Source organism: Dreissena polymorpha, chromosome 10 (genome assembly GCF_020536995.1).
Source record: "Dreissena polymorpha isolate Duluth1 chromosome 10, UMN_Dpol_1.0, whole genome shotgun sequence".
NCBI classification, from domain to species: domain Eukaryota; kingdom Metazoa; phylum Mollusca; class Bivalvia; order Myida; family Dreissenidae; genus Dreissena; species Dreissena polymorpha.
Window position 1 is genome coordinate 53,996,638 of NC_068364.1, and position 23,706 is coordinate 54,020,343.

Genomic DNA, 23,706 nt, shown 5'->3' on the forward strand with positions numbered 1-23,706 from the left:
CGTTTATCATCTACACAATGCTTTTACTTTTTGAAATTGTAGTGTTTATCATCTACGTAATGCTTGCTTTTTTAGTGTGTAGTTTTTATCATCTATTTGATCTTCCTTTTTCAGATTGTTGTGTTTATCATCTATGCAATGCTTACTATTTCAGATTGAAGTGTTTATCACCTATGTGAATCTTCCTATTTCATATTGTTGTGTTTATCATCTACGCAATTGTTACTATTTCAGATTGAAGTGTTTATCATCTACACGATGCTTGCTATTTCAGATTGTTGTGTTTATCATATGCAGTGCTTACTATTTCAGACTGTAGTGATTATCATCTACGCAATGCTAACTATATCAGATTGTAGTGCTTATCATCTATGCAATGCTTACTATATCAGATTGTAGTGTTTATCATCTACACAATGCTTACTATTTTAGATCGTAGTGTTTATCATTTATGTGATCTTCCTATTTCAGATTGTTTTGTTTATCATCTACACAATGCTTACTATTTCCGATTGTAGTGTTTATCATCTACGCGATGCTTACTATTTTAGATCGTAGTGTTTATCATCTATGCAATGCTGATTATTTCAGATTGTAGTGTTTATTATCTACGCAATGCTTACATTTAGATTGTAGTGTTTATTATCTACACAATGCTTACTTTTTCAGGTTGTATTGTTTATCATCTATACGATGCTTACTTTTTCAGGTTGTATTGTTTATCATCTATACGATGCTTACTTTTTCAGGTTGTATTGTTTATCATCTATACGATGCTTACTTTTTCAGATTGTAGTGTTTATCATTTACACAATTCTTACTATTTAAGAATGTAGTGCTCATTATCTATGCGTTGCTTACTATTTCAAATGTTTGTGTTTATCATCTACGCGATGCTTACTATTTCAGATTGTTGTGTTTATCGTCTATGCGATGCAGCTCAAGGGTACCGCGGATCCTGTGACTGCCATATCGGGGGTGCCCCTGTACAGTCCCTTCATCTACAAGCCGTCAAGACGCTACGAGGCATGGAGATACCTCACCTACCTACTCATACACCAAGGGTAGGTGACTTTGATTTAACTAAGATTATGTATTAAAGGGGCCTTATCACAGATTTTGCATTTTTTGAAGTTTGTAATTAAATGCTTTATATTGATAAATTTTTACAAAAGCTCCAGTAAAAAATCAAGAATAAAATTTAAAAAAGAAAGAAAAGGTAACCCTCAGCAGGGCTCGAACCGCTGCCCACTGGAGTCCTGTAGTAAAAAGTCTTCCACATAGACCACTTGGTCATTCTTCCGAATACAATGTCAGAAGTATTTTATACTTATATAAACAATCATCGTAGTTTCACAAAATATAACGACAACATCAGAACTCTCCAATTTAATAATTCGTTTCGCGTTGCAACGCTTTATACATTTTCGGGTGTTTAAATCGTCAAAAGATGCATATAATGGCTATTTTAAAGCATGGCAAATGTTCAGTATTACTGTTTCCTTACAAATATCATAATTAAAACAAAAATTTGCGAATCTGAAACAACTTTACAATTTTGTCAATTTACCCAAACGTGAAAAGGCCCCTTTAAAGTATTAAATATAAACAGTTAACTAAGAAGGACCAAGAAAAAGATGTCCTGCATTTGAATATATATTGGTTTCCATTGGTGATTGTGTCATTTACAAAATGTTCTTCATGAAGAATGATGTAGATGGTGGTTGTTAACCCTTTGCATGCTGGGAAATTTGTCGTCTGCTAAAATGTCGTCTGCAGAATTTGTAAAATAAGCATTTTCTTCATTTTTTTTCAAAGAATACTATCAGAATAGCAAACAGTTTGGATCCAGATGAGACGCCATGTTTTGTGGCTTCTCATCGGGATCCAAACTGTTTGCAAAGGCCTTTAAAATTCGGTTCCCACACTGAAAGGGTTAATACCAAGTTTTACTCAAAATTAAAAAGAATTCTTGAATATTCCAATGTTAATTATATTCTTTTTAATAATTATGGGTCCATAATTATATTGCCACCAAGACTCAGTTGCTACACGAATATTAACCCTTTACCACTTAGATATGTATTTTGACACATTTGTAGTTCCAAAGAAAGTTATATTTAATTTAAGACCTTTCTTACTAGTTTATATTTTAAAGGCTTCATTTTCAAACCTTAGATACTGATGAGCAGCAAACAGCATAAAACCTGAACAATTTAAACTCCTCATTATTCAATTAATCTATTTATTGTCATCAAATAAATGTCAGTCAATGTGAACATAAAATTCAACAATTTCCAACAACTAAAGAAGTTTATTGTGTTAAATAAATTTAAACTACTTAACTAAAGGACGGACAAAATGTGATACCACAGTTCCATAATAAAATGAATTCATAGATGTGTTTATTATGCCCCCCTTCAAAGAAGAGGGGGTATATTGTTTTGCACATGTCGGTCGGTCCGTCCGTCCACCAGATGGTTTTCGGATGATAACTCAAGAACTCTTAGGCCAAGAATCATGAAACTTCATAGGTACATTGATCATGACTTGTAGATGAACCCTATTGATTTTCAGGTCACTAGGATAAAGGTCTCGAAATAGTAAAATGGTTTCCGGATGATAACTCAATAATGCTTAGGCCTAGGATCATGAAACTTCATAGGTAGATTGATCATGACTCGCAGATGACCCCTATTGATTTTCAGGTCACTAGGTCTAAGGTCATGCTCATAGTGACTGGAAATAGTAAAATGGTGTCCGGATGATAACTCAAGAATGCTTAGGCCTAGGATCATGAAACTTCATAGATACATTGATCATGACTGGCAGATGACCCCTATTGATTTTCAGGTCACTAGGTAAAGGTCACATTGACTCGAAATAGTAAAATTGTTTCGGATGATAACTCAAGAATGCTTACGCCAAGGATCATGTAACTTCATAGGTACATTGATCACAACTGGCAGATGACCCCTATTGATTTTCAGGTCATAAGGTCAAAGGTCAAGGTCACAGTTACTCGAAATAGTAAAATGGTTTCCGGCTGATAACTCAAGAATGCTTACGCCTAGGATTATGAAACTTCATAGGTAGATTGATCATGACTGGCAGATAACCCCTATTGATTTTCAGGTCACTAGGTCAAAGGTCAAGGTCACAGTGACAAAAAACGTATTCACACAATGGCTGCATCTACAACTGACAGCCCATAGGGGGGGCATGCATGTTTTACAAACAGCCCTTGTTTCTTTTTAATGTTTAAATTTATAGATTTTACAGATCATAAATTAATAACCCATTCTTATTGGGAAAATAAAACCTGTCTGTCTTGAAAATACTTTTTTCTGATCAATAATGACTTTAAATCAATTATACAACAAAAATTTAAATCAATAATATAACAAAACTATGAAATATCCTCTATATTAATAACTTACAAAGGATTGTTTTGTTGGCCCAGAGACAAACTACTTTTAATCTTTGGTTGTCTGTCAGTTTTTGAGGTGGGTTAGGTGCATGTAGAAACTCTTTCTTTTAGCAACTACTCCTGTTAATTTCTTGAAAGATTTTACCGAAATTTCTTAGGATTGATCTTTGGTTGACTCTCTTTCAAAGTTGTTGAAAATGTTCCAGTTCGTTGCATATGTCAATCAAGCTTGAAATAGGTTGAACCCTTTCCCCCCATAAAAAGCAGAGTGAAAAAGTGAAAATGACTTTTGCAAACAGCATAAAACCAGAACAGCCTGCAAGTAATTCACAGTCTGTGCAAGTTTTATGCTGGTTGCTGCTCATCAGGAATTAAGGCTTGGAAATGAAGCCTTTAACCCTTAAAATGCGGGTACCGAGTTTTTAAGGCCTTTGCAAACAGTTTGGATCCAGATGAGACGCCACAAAACGTGGCGTCTCATCAGGATCCAAACTGTTTGCTATTCTTAGAGTATTCTTTGAAAAAATCGAAGAAAATGCGAATTTTATAAATTCAGCAGACAACATTTTAGCAGACAACAAATTTCCCAACATGCAAAGGGTTAAAATGCGAATTTTAGTAAGAAAGGTATTTGATTAAATATAACTATCTAAGGGACAACACATGCGTCAAAATTTGTATTTAATTGGTAAAGGTTTGAATAATTTAAGTTCAAAAATCTTCGATAATAAACAGCAAGGTTCAGGGCTCTGATATCTGTTGTGTCATATGGTCTAATGGTCCTCTTCTTACTTTGTTCAAACTACCTAGGGGTCATATGTACCCCTCCCCAGGGATCACGTGATTTATGTAGACTTACATAATAACTTTAACAATATTCTTCCATGAAGCCGAATGGGTCAGTCTTTGATTTGTTATTTGGTGTCTAACATTGTATTATGGTCCGTTAGTAAGTTTGTTCAAATCATGCCGGTTGGGGAAAAATTGGTTCCAAACTAGGAGTAACTTTAAAAAAAGAAATTTGTTGAATACTTTTCTTAGACCATATCAAATCATTTTGATTCAGAGTAAAAAAGCGAGGTAAAAATGGTCATTATCACAATAAAATAACAAAATCTGCTCATAAAAGTTAAGTTTTTAAATGTCTCACGTAAGTGACATAGCCCCTTTAAGCCCGCCTGTTTGGCATTTCAAAGCATTGTGATGCACTCTTTATCCTACTGGCAAGCATGGAAGAGTCAACAGGCATCATTTCTGTATCAGCTTGTCATGGCAAGCATTGAAGAGTCAACAGGCATCATGTCTGTATCAGCTTGTCATGGCAAGCATTGAAGAGTCAACAGGCATCATGTCTGTATCAGCTTGTCATGGCAAGCATTGAAGAGTCAACAGGCATCATGTCTGTATCAGCTTGTCATGGCAAGCATTGAAGAGTCAACAGGCATCATGTCTGTATCAGTTTGTCATGGCAAGCATTGAAGAGTCAACAGGCATCATGTCTGTATCAGCTTGTCAGACAATTCAAGTACACTAGCCCAGTATTGAAGGGTCAACAGGCATCATGTCTGCATCAGCTTGTCAGACAATTCAAGTACACTAGCCCAGTATTCTCTATCAATGTGCTTAAACATAAGAGTGTTTTTCTTTTGCATGGTTTGGAAATGATAACTTTACAAATAAAAGTGATAAAACATGAATCACGAAACCATATTCATGAAATGTTAATCACTTTATACATTTGATACTTGATATTGATAGACATAATTTTAGAAGCAGATTAAGTTAATGAGCTATTCTTACTGATTATTTTATGTTGATCAGGTAAAATTACTATTGAAATAATGTGTGCCCCTCATGTTCAAATCAAAATAATTGGGATTTAATCATTTTACCATTTACCCATTTATGCCTACTGTCTAGAAAAAGGGCCTTCGCAAACAGCAACGACCCAGATGAGACGCCGCATGATGCTGCGTCTCAACAGGGTCTATGCTGTTTGCTTAAAGGAATTTCTGTAAAAACATTCTAAATATAGAAATAAATATACTAGACCTTGCTAATTTTGGAAATAAAATGATCCAATTTAGAAGGATTGGAGAGTTCACTAGGCATAAATGAATTAAACAACTCCTCATGTGTTTCTTGACTGTAAATACCCCAATTCAATCATTTTATGTGAGGCAAATAGTTTCAAAGCTGTAACAAGGTTTAATTTTGAACTTATTTCAATGTTTGATATTTCCTCATTTTGTTAAGGCTGTTATGCAAGTACTCTTTAAGAGTTCCCTTGTTAAACGAAACACTTTTTCCAAAGAACCAGTTCTGGGAATTTGTTGATCCCTTGATGTATTTGGTTGTTGGTTCCCATAAAAATGACAATAAATGCTGTAGATTAACTACAACATGGTAAGAAAACTAGTATTGAAAGAGTGTGCAATCTAACTAACATGTTGCTTTTAGATCTTCAAGCTGATTCTGAATAAAGTTGGCATTGCAAAACAACAGTTACTATTATACATTAATACAGAAAGACAAAACAACAGTTACTATTATACATTAATACAGAAAGACAAAACAACAGTTACTATTATACATTAATAGTTGGCATTGCAAAACAACAGTTACTATTATACATTAATACAGAAAGACAAAACAACAGTTACTATTATACATTAATACAGAAAGACAAAACAACAGTTACTATTATACATTAATACAGAAAGACAAAACAACAGTTACTATTATACATTAATACAGAAAGACAAAACAACAGTTACTATTATACATTAATAGTTGGCATTGCAAAACAACAGTTACTATTATACATTAATACAGAAAGACAAAACAACAGTTACTATTATACATTTATACAACAGTTACTATTATACATAAATACAACAGTTACTATTATACATTAATGCAGAAAGACAAAACAACAGTTACTATTATACATTAATACAGAAAGACAAAACAACAGTTACTATTATACATTAATACAGAAAGACAAAACAACAGTTACTATTATACATTAATAGTTGGCATTGCAAAACAACAGTTACTATTATACATTAATACAGAAAGACAAAACAACAGTTACTATTATACATTAATACAACAGTTACTATTATACATTAATGCAGAAAGACAAAACAACAGTTACTATTATACATTAATGCAGAAAGACAAAACAACAGTTACTATTATACATTAATACAGAAAGACAAAACAACAGTTACTATTATACATTAATACAGAAAGACAAAACAACAGTTACTATTATACATTAATACAGAAAGACAAAACAACAGTTACTATTATACATTAATACAGAAAGACAAAACAACAGTTACTATTATACATTAATACAGAAAGACAAAACAACAGTTACTATTATACATTAATACAGAAAGACAAAGCAACAGTTACTATTATACATTAATACAGAAAGACAAAACAACAGTTACTATTATACATTAATGCAGAAAGACAAAACAACAGTTACTATTATACATAAATACAACTGTTACTATTATACATTAATGCAGAAAGACAAAACAACAGTTACTATTATACATTAATACAGAAAGACAAAACAACAGTTACTATTATACATTAATGCAGAAAGACAAAACAACAGTTACTATTATACATAAATACAACAGTTACTATTATACATTAATGCAGAAAGACAAAACAACAGTTACTATTATACATTAATACAGAAAGACAAAACAACAGTTACTATTATACATAAATACAACAGTTACTATTATACATTAATGCAGAAAGACAAAACAACAGTTACTATTATACATTAATACAGAAAGACAAAACAACAGTTACTATTATACATTAATACAGAAAGACAAAACAACAGTTACTATTATACATTAATACAGAAAGACAAAACAACAGTTACTATTATACGTTAATGCAGAAAGAAGTAAGAATATTAGGCAACATGACTGTGCAAATATAATAAAAAGTTCACTTTTAGTAGAACCCATAAGAAAACGTTCCCTCCTTAATTTTCATTATTGGTGCAAAGAAGGTTCCAGTAATTATTGTATTGTCTTTCTCCTTTCTGTCCTTAGGTACATGCACCTCGTGGGTAACCTGATATTCAAGTCATTAGTTTCATGTCTTTCTCCTTTCTGTCCTCAGGTACATGCATCCCGTGGGTAACCTGATATTCAAGTCATTAGTTTCATGTCTTTCTCCTTTATGTCCTCAGGTACATGCACCTCGTGGGTTACCTGATATTCAAGTGATTAGTGTCATGTGTTTCTCCTTTATGTCCTCAGGTACATGCACCTCGTGGGTAACCTGATATTCAAGTGATTAGTGTCATGTGTTTCTCCTTTATGTCCTCAGGTACATGCACCTCGTGGGTAACCTGATATTCAAGTGACTAGTGTCATGTGTTACCCTTTATGTCCTCAGGTACATGCACCTCGTGGGTAACCTGATATTCCAACTGCTTCTGGGACTTCCTCTAGAAATGGTCCATAAATGGTGGCGAGTGTTGATAGTTTACTTCGTTGGAGTGATTGCAGGTAAGAACTGGGCACTTATTTGATTTGCATGAAACATTTGAAACTGTGAAGTTGTATTTTTACTGCAAAGAATTCACAGTGAGCATGTATATATGCTCTTCAGAATTTTAACTTTATAACATGTTAAGATATTTCTTGATGATGTATGTTTAAATCAGAGATTTTCTTCCTTGTTTGTAAAGTACCCATAGAAGGCACTTTCTCCATTGAGGAAAAACTATGAAATTCCAAATTGCGATCCAAAAAAATCCAAAAAGGAATGAGAGTTGTGCCAAATTTACTCTAAAAGTACATGGCCTGCATTAGTGAACAAATAAATGAGCAAGCAAACGGATAAGTTAAGCAAAAAGGCATGCGAAAGAATATTAAGATGGGTTAGTGCCATTTAGTACTAAGCAATCAAATATAACCATAATTGGTGGGGTACCATTACTTTCCGGAAAAGTTCAAATATGCCTTCACCATAAAGTGTAGATGTGACATCATGGGCAAGATACTATTTTTATTACAAGAATTTCACACATTCCTGAGTTATTTGCCCTTAACCCTTTGCATGCTGGGAAATTTGTCGTCTGCAAAAATGTCCCCTGCTGAATTTCTAAAATAAGCATTTTCTTCGTTTTTTTCAAAGAATGCGATCAGAATAGCAAACAGTTTGGATCCTGATGAGACGCCACGTTTTGTTTGTTTGAAACAAAGCTGTTGTTGTAAATGTTTGCAAAATTGAAACTGTGGTTTTATATGAACAGTAATACATGATCACAGTCATCATATTTATAATTATATGGATTTATCAAACGTATAGAAATAAAGTTATTACCGTGTATTAATTAATCCTTTACCACTTAGATACTTGTTTTGACGCATTTGTAGTCCCTCAGAAAGTCAAATTAAGTTATTTACTGTTTAATGATTAATGATGTAGTGGACAAATGAAAACATTTCATGCATTGTTTGTGTTTATAAAGGGGTGTTATTATACACGCTTGTTAGTTTGCAATACACATGTAGTTCTATATTCTAGTAATATATTAGTCAATTCGATCTATTAACAGTGTACCTGTAATGTTAAGTGTAAATTAACTATTTTTCTTCATTCTGAAGTTATTCACTTTTGTTCAAGTATTTTTGAATTCAAATGAACCTAACTTAATTTTAAGATATTTATGGAATACAGGGTCCTAAAATATCAAGGTGCGATCAAATTTCAGGGTCCCTTGCACATTCCCTGACAGACCACGACATTGCTCTAGCTGGGGCCAGTGGGGGTTGCTATGCCCTGATAGGCGCCCATCTCGCCTCTGTGGTTGTGGTATGTACTGTAATCAGGGTTTGTTACATGAATCTCGTTCTGGCAAAAACGGCTTTATGCATGTGCAGTCTGCCTAGGCTTGTAAGGATGTGCAGTCTGCCTAGGCTTGTAAGGATGTGCAGTCTGCCTAGGCTTGTAAGGATGTGCAGTCTGCCTAGGCTTGTGGGGATGTGCAGTCTGCCTAGGCTTGTAAGGATGTGCAGTCTGCCTTGGCTTGTAAGCATGTGCAGTCTGCCTAGGCTTGTAAGGATGTGCAGTCTGCCTAGGCTTGTAAGGATGTGCAGACTGCCTAGGCTTGTAAGGATGTGCAGTCTGCCTAGGCTTGTAAGGATGTGCAGTCTGCCTAGGCTTGTAAGGATGTGCAGTCTGCCTAGGCTTGTAAGGATGTGCAGTCTGCCTAGGCTTGTAAGGATGTGCAGTCTGCCTAGGCTTGTAAGGATGTGCAGTCTGCCTAGGCTTGTAAGGATGTGCAGTCTGCCTAGGCTTGTAAGGATGTGCTGTCTGCCTAGGCTTGTAAGGATGTGCAGTCTGCCTAGGCTTGTAAGGATGTGCAGTCTGCCTAGGCTTGTAAGGATGTGCAGTCTGCCTAGGCTTGTAAGGATGTGCAGTCTGCCTAGGCTTGTAAGGATGTGCAGTCTGCCTAGGCTTGTAAGGATGTGCAGTCTGCCTAGGCTTGTAAGGATGTGCAATCTGCCTTGGCTTGTAAGGATGTGCTGTCTGCCTAGGCTTGTAAGGATGTGCAGTCTGCCTAGGCTTGTAAGGATGTGCAGTCTGCCTAGGCTTGTAAGGATGTGCAGTCTGCCTAGGCTTGTAAGGATGTGGTCTGCTTAGGCTTGTAAGGATGTGCAGTCTGCCTAGGCTTGTAAGGATGTGCAGTCTGCCTAGGCTTGTAAGGATGTGCAGTCTGTCTAGGCTTGTAAGGAACGACACTTTTGGCTTTTATAGTAATTTAAAGCATCTATATGTGTCTTGTTTTGTGAAAGCTGGTCATAATGCATGTGCCTAAAGTGTCGTCCCAGATTAGCCTGTGCAGTCCGCACAGGCTTATCAGGGACGACACTTTCCGCCTTAACTTGATTTTCGGTAAGGAGGGACTTCCTTGAAACTTCAAATACCATTAAAGCGGAAAGTGTCGTCCCTGATTAGCCTGTGCGGACTGCACTTTTGGGACGACACTTTCTGGGACGACACTTTCCGCACATGAATTAAGCTCAGTTTTCTCAGAACAATACACATATGTCTGCCAGACACATATTTTCCAACTTATGTACTAAAAGCTTCACAAATGCATAATGTATAGCATTTTCATTGGTTTTGTATTTAAACATTTTCATGGATTGTGTATTAACATTTTCATTGGTTTTGTTTTTAAACATTTTCATGTGTTGTGTATTTAAAGATTATGAGACAGACTGTATATAATCATGGAGCCAAATTTGTGTAAAGTAAAATAACTCTATTTTATGTTAATAGTGAGTGGATTTCTTAAAGGATATCATATCTTAATTTTAAGTTCAAGTGGAACAAATTTGTGCGTTCAGTTTTGTTGGCAAATAACATGTACAGGCATTGAATATGATACATGTTGTTGATGAATATAACTTATGTTATTACAAGAGTGTGTAAATATTCATGCATATCAATATAACCTGAATTTATGTTTGCAACTTCATGGATATTAAAAAGTAGAAACTTTTGTGAGGAAGTTTATGGAAATTGTGAACATTATTCTATTACCAGTAAACTGAATCAGAAGGCAAACACAATATTAAAACAATTGTCATGCCTTTGATGCTTGCAATTCTTGCCTTCATATGTTTCCTCAATATTTCAGAACTGGGCAGAAATGAATCATAAATGCTGTGATGGCAATCCAATCAGATTTCTACTCAGTGCTCCGGTGAGGCTGACAGTTCTACTCTTGCTAGGTAACTATCCACCTGTAAACTGTTACAAGTAAACATGTTTATCAATCTTACTGTGGCATGTTGCTTTAAGGGACGGTCAACCGCAATTGACAAAAAAAGAAAAGTTCTAAGATACCGTATTATTTTATAATTATTAGTTTATATTGATTAAAATAGCACGGCTGGTATATTACATTACTTAAAAAAAGTTAATATTTTCAGTATATTCGGTAATAAAATTTCGCGATGTGAAATCGAAAGTACACTGCCAAAATAGGTGACATCACAATATACACACTACAAATAACGCATGTAGATTGATCATTTTATATATAAAATATATACAATTCACTGCGTATGCACAATTTGCATTCCTGGGTTTACCACGTGACAATGATGATCAATCTACTTGCGTCATTTATAGTTAACTGGAAGTTACCTGGTACCTGTACCCAGTAACATTTATTACCAAATATACTGAAAATATGAAGACTAAACAACTTTTTTCAAGTAATGTAATATACCAGTTGTGATATTTTATTAAATATAAACTAATAATTGTAAAAAAATACGGTATTTTATAACTTCTTTTTTGGTCAATCGAGGTTGACGGTCCCCTTAAAGTTTACTTGACGCATCAGTTTTCTGCCAGAAATACAGTCCGTGTTCAACATTCAAATCACAAAACCACATTTGCTTTTACAACTGGTATTCAATTAAAATTTCTCAGATGTTTGGATCATTTGATAAAGTCATTGACCAAGTTCTATCATTCCTACCTGAAACTATGCAAAACTGTGCCACTTTTTTTTGGTATTTTTACAGCATTGTATTTTTATCTGAGCTGCAATTTAGCAGAAATATACCCCTTATTTATGTTTTTAACCAGGTTCTGAAGGAAAATACTGGTTATTAGATTGGCTAATGTCGGCGGGTGGGCGGGCTGGCGGGCAGAACAAGCTAGTCCAGGCCATAACTTTGTTGTTCATTGTGAGATTTTAAAATCATTTGGCACATTTGTTCACCATCATTGGACAGTGTGTCACACAAAAGAATTACGTCAATATCTCCAAGGTCAAGGTCGCCATGACTAAAAATATATTTATTTTGAAACAAAGTGGGTAAATTATAAACAATCAGTTCAGTTTGAGCTGTCTCCCTTTATCAGTTTTTTTTTCAAATTGAAAACCTGGTTTTGTGACAATTTTGTCCCTTGTTTATTTAATCATTCAGCTTGGAAATTGCATGCAACAGTTTTAATCTAAACCTCATCCAGAAATGGTTGCGTTTGAGAAAAGTTGGGTCAAGGTCACTGTCGTTTAATATAGATTAACAAATTGTGCCGCAGTAACTTCAGTTAGGATCAAGATTTTTGGCTAAACTTTGTTGGTGTGGTTGTAGGCTGATCTAGGGCAGGACTGAATTTGGGGCCAGGTGTGATCATGGTAACTGTTACTAATAGTGAGTCTTGTTCTGTGAAAATGTGGTTTATAGCATGTGCGTAGTGTCGTTCCAGATTACACTACACTTTCCGCCTAAACTTGATTTTCGGTAAGGAGGGACTTGCTTGAAACTAAAAATACCATAAAAGCGCAAAGTGTCGTCCATGATTAGCCTGTGCGGACTGCACAGGCTAATCTGGGACGACACTATACGCACATGCATTTAGCCCAATTTTCACAGAACAGGACACAAATAAAGAATGAGTTCATGTTGAATGACTTTAGTACTGGGCTGTAATTGTGTTGTCATATGACTTACAAACATACATAGGGTTGGCAAGTTGGGTCAAGGTAATTGCTACCTGAAATAGAAAAATGGTTTCTGCACAAAATTTTGTGTTTGGATTGCAGTATTGTGCTTTGCGTGTTAGTAGTGTACATGCAAACCTTGCCTTCAAATGAGATTGATTTCAACTGGTTAAAATTTGAAAGACTAGTTTTTGGCATAGCCACATATTTTATTTCAGTTTATAAATTTTCAGCATTAAGTTTACATGTATTATGTAACTGTTGCAGAAATTCAACATTCAATACATTTTTGTGGAAAGTGTTTGATGCGACTTTAGAAAATATGCATTATACTATTATAACGAAATAATAGTTTGTTATTTGAAGAAAAATAACTCAAACATGTTATATAATAAATGGAATATAACACTTAAAGTATGGTGATAAACGAAAGTCATTCTTGTTGGTTGTGTCAAGTAGAATTCAACAAGAGTTAACTTGACAAAACGAACTCAAATGAAATCTGTTCTTTTGAAATCAAACTTACATAATAAACATGAATTTCATTTCTTAATGTACAATTTTCTACTAAAGCTTCTACTTTTAAATGTTGTACCGGCGTAAATCATGGTAGTTTTTTGCTCGTCCGTAGAATTACTCGGAAATAGGCTAGATTGGGGAAATCCCACTGATCTGAGGGTACTAACACAGCTGACACATTCTAAGTCCTATCAAAATCATTTGGCATATCAAACACTATTATAATAATGCATGTTGATTTTATCAGGCAATAGATGGGGTTTTCCAAAATAGTGGGGATCCTTCTTACAACCATTAACAAATGTCCTTTTAGAAATCAAATATAAAACTTTGCATATTTGTTACATCTTAAATGATCTATAGCAAATTGTATACATATGGATAACTTAATTACTGGTAAGCAAATCCAAAAGATAATCTTTGGTTATTTTTTTATTGATAAAAATAAACAAAGTCAAATACCTTGGCTAAATCTTATCCAAAACTAAACCAAAACCTTTACCTGTTGGGATATCTTTTGTTTATACAATCACTAACCATAAAAAGATATACTAAAATAGAAATAGAAGATAACAAAAAGTTATCCACTTCAAAAGAGTTTTTCTGATTTATACTATTGGCTACTGCAGCTGTTCATTGTCTACTTTCTGGAACACAGCATATTTTGCATGCTTTTAAGATAACCACTGCGGTTTTAAATACAAGCAGTGAATAATATTAACCTTTTCCCACTCAGAAGCAATGTGAAAATGGCTATGTGCAAACAGCATAAAACCAGAACAGCCTGCGAGTAACTCGCAGTCTGTCCAGGTTTTATGCTGTTTGCTGCTCATCAGTATCTAAGGGTTAAAAATGAAGCCTTTAAAACTTGAATTTACATGTACATGTAGTTAGAAGGGTCTTTTATTTAATTTAACTTTCAAAGGGAATACAAATGAATCAAAATACGTATCTAAGTAGTAAAGCGTTTTCTTCCGTTATACCTCTATCAGTTGTATGCAACTTCATAACCCTTTGCATCCTGGGAAATTTGTCGTCTGCTAAAATGTTGTCTGCTGAATTTATAAAATTAGCATTTTCTTCAATTTTTTTCAAAGAATACTATCAGAATAGCAAACAGTTTAGATCCTAATGAGACGCCACATTCTGTGGCGTCGCATCTGGATCCAAACTGTTTGCAAAGGCCTTCAAAATTGTGTTCCAGCACTGAAAGAGATAATCTGCAACCTGACTAACTTTCTACATTATAGCTGGCCTAGACACCGCCAATGCTGTGTACAGAAGATTCTTTGACCCTGCAGGAGGCAAGATTGGAATCACAGCTCACATGGGGGGCCTTTTGGCAGGTATAATACATGTGCAGCATTGCACAACAAGTATGATCCTCCCTATGGGAAAACAGGGTCAAATTCATGTGCTTAACCCTTTGCATGCTGGGAAATTTGTCATCTGCAAAAATTTTGTCTGCTGAATTTCTAAAATTAGCAGTTTCTTCGATTTTTTTCAAAGAATACTATCAGAAAAGCAAACAGTTTGGATCCTGATGAGATGCCACGTTCTGTGGCGTCTCATCTGGATCCAAACTGTTTGCAAAGGCCTTCAAAATTTGGTTCCTGCACTGAAAGAGTTAATCTATCGTTGAAGATTAGCCTATGCAGTCTGCAGGATGATCAGGGATTCAAGACACCTGAATGTATTATGGTATATGTTTGTTTAAATTAAATCTCTTCTTAGCAATAAAAAACAACAGGTAAGGCAGGAAGAGTCACTCCTGATTAGCCTGTGCAGTCCGCTTTTTTGGATTTCTTGTTTGAAAGAAAAAAACTCTAAACAAAAATCCAGTCTAGACAGAAAGTTTGGTCCCAATTTAGCCTCTCAGACTGCACAGGCTAATCTGGTATGACACTTTACGCACTTGCATTAAACCCTGTTTTCAAACAGCAAGACTCATCTGTGTTTAAACTGTCAAGTTTTAATGATTTGATGCTAAAGTCGTACTGTAAGCTTAAGTAGTTACCAGGTATCTATTTCTATTTGGGAAGGAAAGGGGGACAATTTGTATAGTTAAGAGCACTTGCAAAAACAAAACCTTGCAAAATTGTTTCCCTTTACCCACTTGGTGTTATCGTGTTGAAGCTAAAATTGACACCTTTCTGTATTGTTTAAACTCTTATTAACCATCTAGGTTTAGAAATTATTTATTCCTTTTTAAGACATAAAATTGTTTCACTTGTGTCGCATGTAAATCCTTAAAATTTTCTTTAGGATATTTTCTACATGAATATTCGTCATGATCCTTTTTTGGGGTGGGGAAATACTGTTAACTTGTGCTGTGAATTACTGGACATTTTTGCTGGTAGAGATCTGAAAGTTTACAAACATATGAACATGCATGTGAGCTTGCGCACTTCTATATTTTGGTAATCATGATTTTCACACAACTGGAGTTATGACCCTATTTTATATCAGGTAGTGCTTTTTTGTGTGTGTAGCACCCAATTATAAAAGTATTGCTGCTAGTGAGTTTTAACTAAGTCAACATTTTAGCAAGCATGCAAACTTGTGCATCTACTTAGTTTGCTTTGGATCGTAGTTGCAACCGGATTTGTTACCCCTTAAATCAAAGAAAATACTTTTTTTAACCTCTGTGGCCTGTACTGTAAGAAGTATTGCTTCTACGGGACTGAAACTTAAGGTTATATTCAAAACATTAAAAAAAATGAAAATGCACAGGTTGTTGTTGGTGCAATTGTCGAGAAATATCTTGCTGATATCAAAATATATATGGAATGTTTAAAATATTTATACATATATTCTGATTTCAGTAAAAAAAAATATCAAACTGTTGTGACTATGTACAGGCTTGGGTATAGTTGAAAATGAAGAAATATCCTGTTGATGTCATAATGTATACTTATTGTTTACGATATATATATTTTCATAACCATTAACTTCATTATTATGCCCCGGTAGGGTGGCATATATCAGTTGAACTGTCTGTCAGTCCGTCAGTCTGTGCGTCCGTCCGAAAATTTTAACATTGGCCATAACTTTTGCAATATTGAAGATAGCAACTTGATATTTGGCATGCATGTGTATCTCATGAAGCTGCACATTTTGAGTAGTGAAAGGTAAAGGTCATCCTTCAAGGTCAAAAGTCCAACAATACAATCCAAGGATGTAATAAGCTTTAAAAGATAGATAATTTCTAATTTTGCCAAATGATATATTGAAATTTTATTTCAAAGCGGCGCAATAGGGGGCATTGTGTTTCTGACAAACACATCTCTTGTTTTTGTATATACAAAAGTGGTTCACGATATTCAGAAAAATTCAATTCATAAATGGTTTTTGAATATGCACTGCCAGTTCTTGGGTAATAATAATGTATACTTCCTGTCAATGGTACATATTTTATTTTCATTACCATTTTCTTCAGGCTGTTTGTATATACCAAAACTGGTTCATGATATTCAGAAAAATTCAAATCATCACATTTTTCAACTATGCACTGGCCTGTTTGTGCTGAATTCATAATGTTTACTTACTGTAACCCCCTTCTCTATAAGAAGCAAATTGAAAATGGCTTTTGCAACCAGCATAAAACCAGAACAGTCTGCAAGTAACTAGCAGTCTGTTCAGGTTTTATGTTGTTTGCTGCTCATCAGTAACTAAGGGTTGGAAATGAAACATTTAAAACTTGAATCTAGTAAGAAAGGTCTTACATTGAATTAAACTTTCTAAGGGACTACAAATGCGTCATAATACGTATCTAACTGGTAAAGGGTTGATACATATATTTTATTATCCTAACCATTTTCTTCACGCTTTTTTATATGCCTTATTGATTCTCTACTTGCATAGGCTTGTTCCTGGGTATCGTAGTGATGAAGAACATAAACGAGAAGCCGTGGGAGAAGACGCTGGGTTGGGTGACGCTGGCTGTGTTCCTGGTGTTTGTGTCCATTGCGGTCTTCTTCAATGGCCTCTACAATGGATACCCAGAGACTGACTGGGAACCTTGCTGCCCTTAGAGAACAAGGGATGACTATAATTATAATTTAAGCCCCTTAGTCTTCTAAAAATGAGTTAACTCATTTAAACCTAATGGAATCTCCCATCCTTCTATATTGGATCAATTTATTTCCAAAATTAGGGATGTCTTGTATATTGATTTCTATATTTAGAATATTTCTTACAGAAATTCCTTTAAGCAAACAGCACAGACCTAGCAGAGACGCCGCATTATGCATCATGCGGCGTCTCATCTGGGTCTAAGCTGTTTGCCAAGGCCTTTTTTCTAGACGCTAGGCATGAATGGGTTTAGCGCATGTTCATTAAGCCTCGCGCAGGCTACTTGGTGATGACACTTTCTGCCTTACTGGTAATTGGAGTTTGGCAATAAGGGATGACTTGAATAATAATTTGAGCCTCATCTTGGAAAAACTGGGTTAAATGCATGTGCGTAAAGCCTTGCACAGGCTACTTGGTGATCACACCTGCCTTAATTGGATTTTCCGAACTAGGGATGACTAGTATAATAATTTGAGCCTCATTATAGGAAAACTGGACTTAATGCATGTGCATAAAGTGTCATTCCAGATGAGACTGTGCAGTTGGCACAGGTAATCAGATATGACACTTTCTTCCTTGATCTTGATGTTTGCTCAGAAGTGACTTTTAAAGGGAGATTATACGATTTTGTCAATATTTATGAATTTATATAAAATATGTAAAAAAAACTTGTACATATATTGAAATATAAATTAAAATAAAAGTTAAGAAGAACATGTGTCGAAAAATGCAAAATAAGCCAGATATTTAATTCTGAAATCGAAAATGTCTGTATAGTCGAATTGGCCAGCATGTATAGCATGCATGTACAATGTGAATCTATTTTTAGTTTTACGGATCATTTTAATTTCCTGCAACAATATCTATTCATACGACACACGAACACTCACTCTGATCCTAATAAAAAGAAGAATTCTTCGGTTATTGTAGGAAAATATGTACAAAATATCTTCGACACAATCGGCTTGGGGTGCTACAGTAATTTGTCTTCGCTGCATTTTAAGAAATTCGTGTTCAATGCATCATTTTTCTTACCTATTTTGTGTTATTGTAACATATTTTTATCAATATATTACAATTTAACACTTATAAAAATCGTATAATCTCCCTTTAAAATGAAAAATCCTGTAAGGTGTAAAGTGTTGTGTCTGATAATCATGTGCAGACTGCACAGGCTTATCTGGGTTGACACTTTATGAACATGTTATTTAGCCCAGTTTTTGCAAACAAGGATCATTTGTTGTTTGTTCTTTGGGGGGTTTGCATTTTATGCTATTACTTGCCCTTAGATTATCAGGGATAACTAGGATAGTACTTTTTTGTTTGTGTTAAGTTTTTTTAGCTCACCTGATTGCTCAGGTGAGCTTTTGTGATCAGTCTTTGTCTGACGTCTGTCCGTCTGTCCACATTTGTTTGAAATACTCTAGAGGCCACATTTCTTGTCTGATCTTCATGAAACTTGGGCAGAAGCTTTGTCCTAATGAAATCTGGGTCGAGTTTGAAACTGGGTCGTTCCAGGTCAAAAACTAGGTCACTAGGTAAAAAAAAAAGAAAAACCTTGTAAACACTGTAGAAGTCACATTTCATGTCCAATCTTCATGTAACTTTGTCAAAATGTTTGTCTTAACAATATCTTGGTTGAGTTCAAAAGTGGTTCCGGTCCGTTGAAAAACATAGCAGCCAGTGGGCGGGGCAGTTTTCCTTATTTTGCTATTGAGAAACCTTGTAAACACTCTAGAGGCCATATTTCTTGTCCACTCTTCATGAAACTTAGTCAGAAGATTTGTCACAATTATACCTCGATCGAGTTCGAAACTGGGTCATGCTGGGTCAAAAACTAGGTCACTAGGTAAAAAAAAAGAAAAACCTTGTAAACACTGTAGAAATCGCATTTCATGCCCAATCTTCATGTTACTTTGTCAAATTGTTGTCTTAATGATATCTTGGTTGAGTTCAAAAGTGGTTCTGGTCCATTGAAAAACATGCTCGCCAGTGGGCGGAGCAGTTTTCCTTATTTGTCTAAAGAGAAACCTTGTAAACACCCTAGAGGGCACATTTCTTGTTCAATCTGCATGAAACTTGGTCAGAAGATTTGTCCCGATGATACCTTGTAAACACACTAGAAGCCATAGGTTTGGTCCAATAATGATGATACTTGACCAGGATGTTTTTCTTGATGATATCTATGCAAAGTTTGACATAGGGTCATGTGGGGTCAAAATCTTGGTCAGGAGGTCCAAATCTTATAAAAACCTAGTAAACACATGTAGAATTAGCTTTACTTACAAATGTTTGCATGCAAAAAACCCACGCAAATAGACAGTACTCAATCATAATTAATTATATGCTCACACTGCAAAAGTAAACAGAAGAGAACCAATCTAATATGCTCTAGAGTACTGAATTTTTAACTGAGCAATGAACAAGGCCTTGTAAAAAAGGTGAGCGAACTAGTGCCATCTTGGCCCTCTTGTTTAATAATTGATACCACTATGTGCAAATCATTTGGATATAGTTTTGCCTTATATGAGATTTTTTGCTTCATTGTGTTTTTTGTGTTCCTGTTATTTCTAATTGCAGACAGATTGCTAATGGCAAATGTAATGGAGCCAAGACTGACCTTAAATAAAATAAGATAATAATGTGTTTGCGCCATCAGATTTTCAAGTGATTTCAGGATGATTTAATTGTTTGTGTATCAGTTAGTCAGACTTAGTAAGTACTCATATGAAAACGTCAGCCACTGCTACTGATTCAAAAAATTCATTTTATTATTTCTATTGCTTGTAAGTTCTGTATTTTTAAGATCTTGGATTTTCAATGTTTATATTCATGTTACAATCTGCAGATCCACTTGAAGTGATTGCAGATCCACTTGTAGTGATTGCAGATCCACTTGTAGTGATTGCAGATCCACTTGTAGTGATCTATGCTCTCATAATTCAGTGTTTTATTATTAATGATTTTTATTTCAGAAGTTATTGCATGAGGATATGTGTGTTTATGTTATTTTGTATTTGATAGTTTTAATTTAAATGGACTCAAAGCACTGTTCGTAAATTTGCACTTTCACTTCTCTTGTTCATTTTTACTCAAGTAAGTCAAGTAATGATTTGTGTGATAAAAATACTGTGTTTTTGCCAAAAATGTCTGTGTATGTTTCTACTGATTTCTATAATTACTTTGTTATAATAAAAAATGAATCAAATAATATTATATTTTAATCAAAAATGTAAAAGTGATCAGTTTTTCTTTCACGAAGTAAATATTACATATGGTTTTAAAAATGTAAAAATGCATAAGCATGTGTGAGCTTGTTGTTCATATCATGTGTATATCTGTCAGTAATATATTATATAATTACATATTTCTGTGTTGTACTAGAGAGCTTTTGCAATTTTATTAACCTAAGTTTTAAATTTTTAGTATTTTTAGTTTTATTTTTACATCATTTTTTTTAAAGAAATGTGTTCACTGCTGTTAGCAATTTTGATTCGTTTTATTATGTATGTATACTGAATTATGTATAATGCTTTTTATAATCCTAACTAATTACAACAGCTAGTAAGTTTTTAATAGCAAATACCGGTACCTAACAAGGAAGTATAAATTAAAATTAGTTCAACAGGGAATTTCCAAATCATCAAGGAAAAGAATTACAAATGCTGTATTCTTTTACCGATTTTGAACAACAATTATACATTCATGAACCCAATTTTTTTTACGTTTGTCTTAATCTGAAATGTGATTTCACATGTTTAAACATAATGTATGAATTCTTATTTGAATATATGGCAATTATTGTAAAAATTCCAATTTTTCCAAACTGAGAATAAGTCCCATTAACATTTCCAAATATTGTTTACAAGTAGAGGCTTAGCTATATTTTTAATATTAATCAATATTTGGAGAATTCAAATGTTATTGCCCTTGCAGTTTAATCATATTGTTTTATTTACATAAATGGTCGTGCAGTTTCAAAGTATCCTGCAATATTCAGAGGCTGATCTTGAATGTATTGTATATGTTGGCTTTTATTGGCACTGTCATATTTTGGAAAATATGAGCTCACAATAGAGTTCTATAATATTTTCTTTAATCCACAAAATCAAAACTGAAGTTTATCCTGAGTTGTCTGGGTTTTTTTTTACAAGAGAGTGAATAATACTGATAGAAAAGTAAGGCTGTTCAGTTGTATTGCCACAAAGTATCTAACTGGTAACATGAAATGTTGCCTGCAAAGCCCTAATACTCGCTTAAATGTTAAGGTCAAAGTGGACACTTGAAATGAGTGCATATTCCTGTTATGGCAATATTCAAAGTACACCTATGTGTCGGGTCAATAACTTTGTCAAATCAACGATTATTGCACATTAAAATGTTTCATATATTTTTCCTGCCGATAGTTTGGAAGTGCATGTTCGTGTCCAGCCCTTAAGGTCATTGTAGATTATAGGATTTCATAATCAATTGGCGCAAATGATCAGTATATCAAGACAAAGTGTTGTGTGCAAAACCATGCTACTTGCTCAGGGTCGCAGCAAACACCTTGTGTTTTGCCTATTCCTTGTGTACCAATCTGAATTTTAAACTGCACTGTGCTATTACGACATAAATGCTCACTAATAATCATCATATCAAGACAACGTGTCGAGTGCAACCAACATGTTACTCGCTTAAAGGTCAAGGTCGTTTTGGACAAGTTATTTCATAGTCATTTATCATAATAGTGATATAAGGTTTTTATTTGACTGCAAGTCCTCTTTCTTTATCGTGCGTTTGCCTTTTTAGCTCATCTATTTTTTTGAAAAAAAAATGAGCTATTGTCATCACCTTGGCGTCGGCGTCCGGTTAAGTTTTGCGTTTAGGTACACTTTTCTCATAGTATCAATGCTATTGCATTCAAACTTGGTACACTTACTTACTATTATGAGGGGACTGGGCAGGCAAAGTAAGTTAACTCTGGCTTGCATTTTTACAGAATTATGTGCCCTTTTTATACTTAGAAAATTGAAAATTTTTGTTAAGTTTTGTGTTTAGGTCCATTTAATTCCTATTAGGCTATTGCTTTCATACGTGCAACACTTACTAACTATCATAAGGGGACTGTGCAGGCAAAGTTATGTAACTCTGACTGGCATTTTGACAGAATTATGTGCCCTTTTTATACTTAGAAAATTTAAAATTTGGTTAAGTTTTTGTTTAGGTCCACTTTTTTCCTAAAGTATCAAAGGTATTGCTTTCATACTTGCAACACTTACTATCGTAAGGGGACTGTGCAGGCAAAGTTATGTAACTCTGACTGGCATTTTGACGCAATTATGGCCCTTTATACTTGAAAATTTGGTTAAGTTTTGTGTTTTGGTCCACTTTACCCCTAAAGTATCATAGATATTGCTTTCATACTTGGAACACTCGCAAACTATCATAAGGGGACAGTAAAGGACAAGTTGCATAACTCTGATTGCCTTTTTTATGGAATTATGGCCCTTTTTTGACTTAGTAACTTTGAATATATGGTTACATTTTGTGTTTAGATCCACTTTACTTCTAAAGTATCAAGGCTATTGCTTTTAAACTTTAAATACTTTCATGCTATCATGAGGGTACTGTACCTGGCAAGTTGAATTTTACCTTGACCTTTGAATGACCTTGACTCTCAAGGTCAAATTATTAAATTTTGCTAAAATTGCCATAACTTCTTTATTTATGATTAGATTTGATTGATACTTTGACAAAACAAATCTTACCTGACAAATCACAATTGACTCCGTCCAAACCATCCCCCACGCCCCCGCCCCCCCCCCCCGAATCCCTCCCGAATCCCCCCCCCCTCAATACCCCCCCATTGTTTTTTTTAATTAAAGATCATCTAACAAATAACCACCACACCCTCACCCCCCGGTAGGGTGGCATATAGCAGTTGAACTGTCCGTCAGTATGTCAGTCAGTCTGTCTGTCCGTCAAAAAAAAACTTTAACATTTGCCATAACTTATTCACTTTTTAAGATAGCAACTTGATATTTGGCATGCATGTGTATCTCATGGAGTTGCACATTCTGAGTGGTGAAAGGTCAAGGTCATCCTTTAAGGTCAAATGTCAAATTTATGGTGTCTGTCTGTCCGAAAACTTTAACATTGGCCATAACTTTTTCAA

The 23,706-nt window shown here is 34.5% G+C and overlaps 1 protein-coding gene across 2 annotated transcripts in view; it reads left to right on the plus strand.

Moving 5' to 3' along the window:
• Nucleotides 1-23,706, plus strand: part of LOC127848074 (rhomboid-related protein 2-like) — a 60,086-nt gene that overhangs the window by 14,421 nt on the left and 21,959 nt on the right. Inside the window, exons 6-11 of one of the 2 annotated variants that reach the window (XM_052380367.1) lie at nucleotides 910-1,064; nucleotides 7,874-7,986; nucleotides 9,198-9,298; nucleotides 11,133-11,226; nucleotides 14,726-14,821; nucleotides 17,340-23,369. In XM_052380367.1, the coding sequence (XP_052236327.1) occupies nucleotides 910-1,064; nucleotides 7,874-7,986; nucleotides 9,198-9,298; nucleotides 11,133-11,226; nucleotides 14,726-14,821; nucleotides 17,340-17,509 (729 nt within the window). In that variant the 3' untranslated portion in view covers nucleotides 17,510-23,369. Of the gene's footprint in view, nucleotides 1-909; nucleotides 1,065-7,873; nucleotides 7,987-9,197; nucleotides 9,299-11,132; nucleotides 11,227-14,725; nucleotides 14,822-17,339; nucleotides 23,370-23,706 lie in introns of those variants that run through there. The other variant, XM_052380368.1, reaches the window with a different exon arrangement.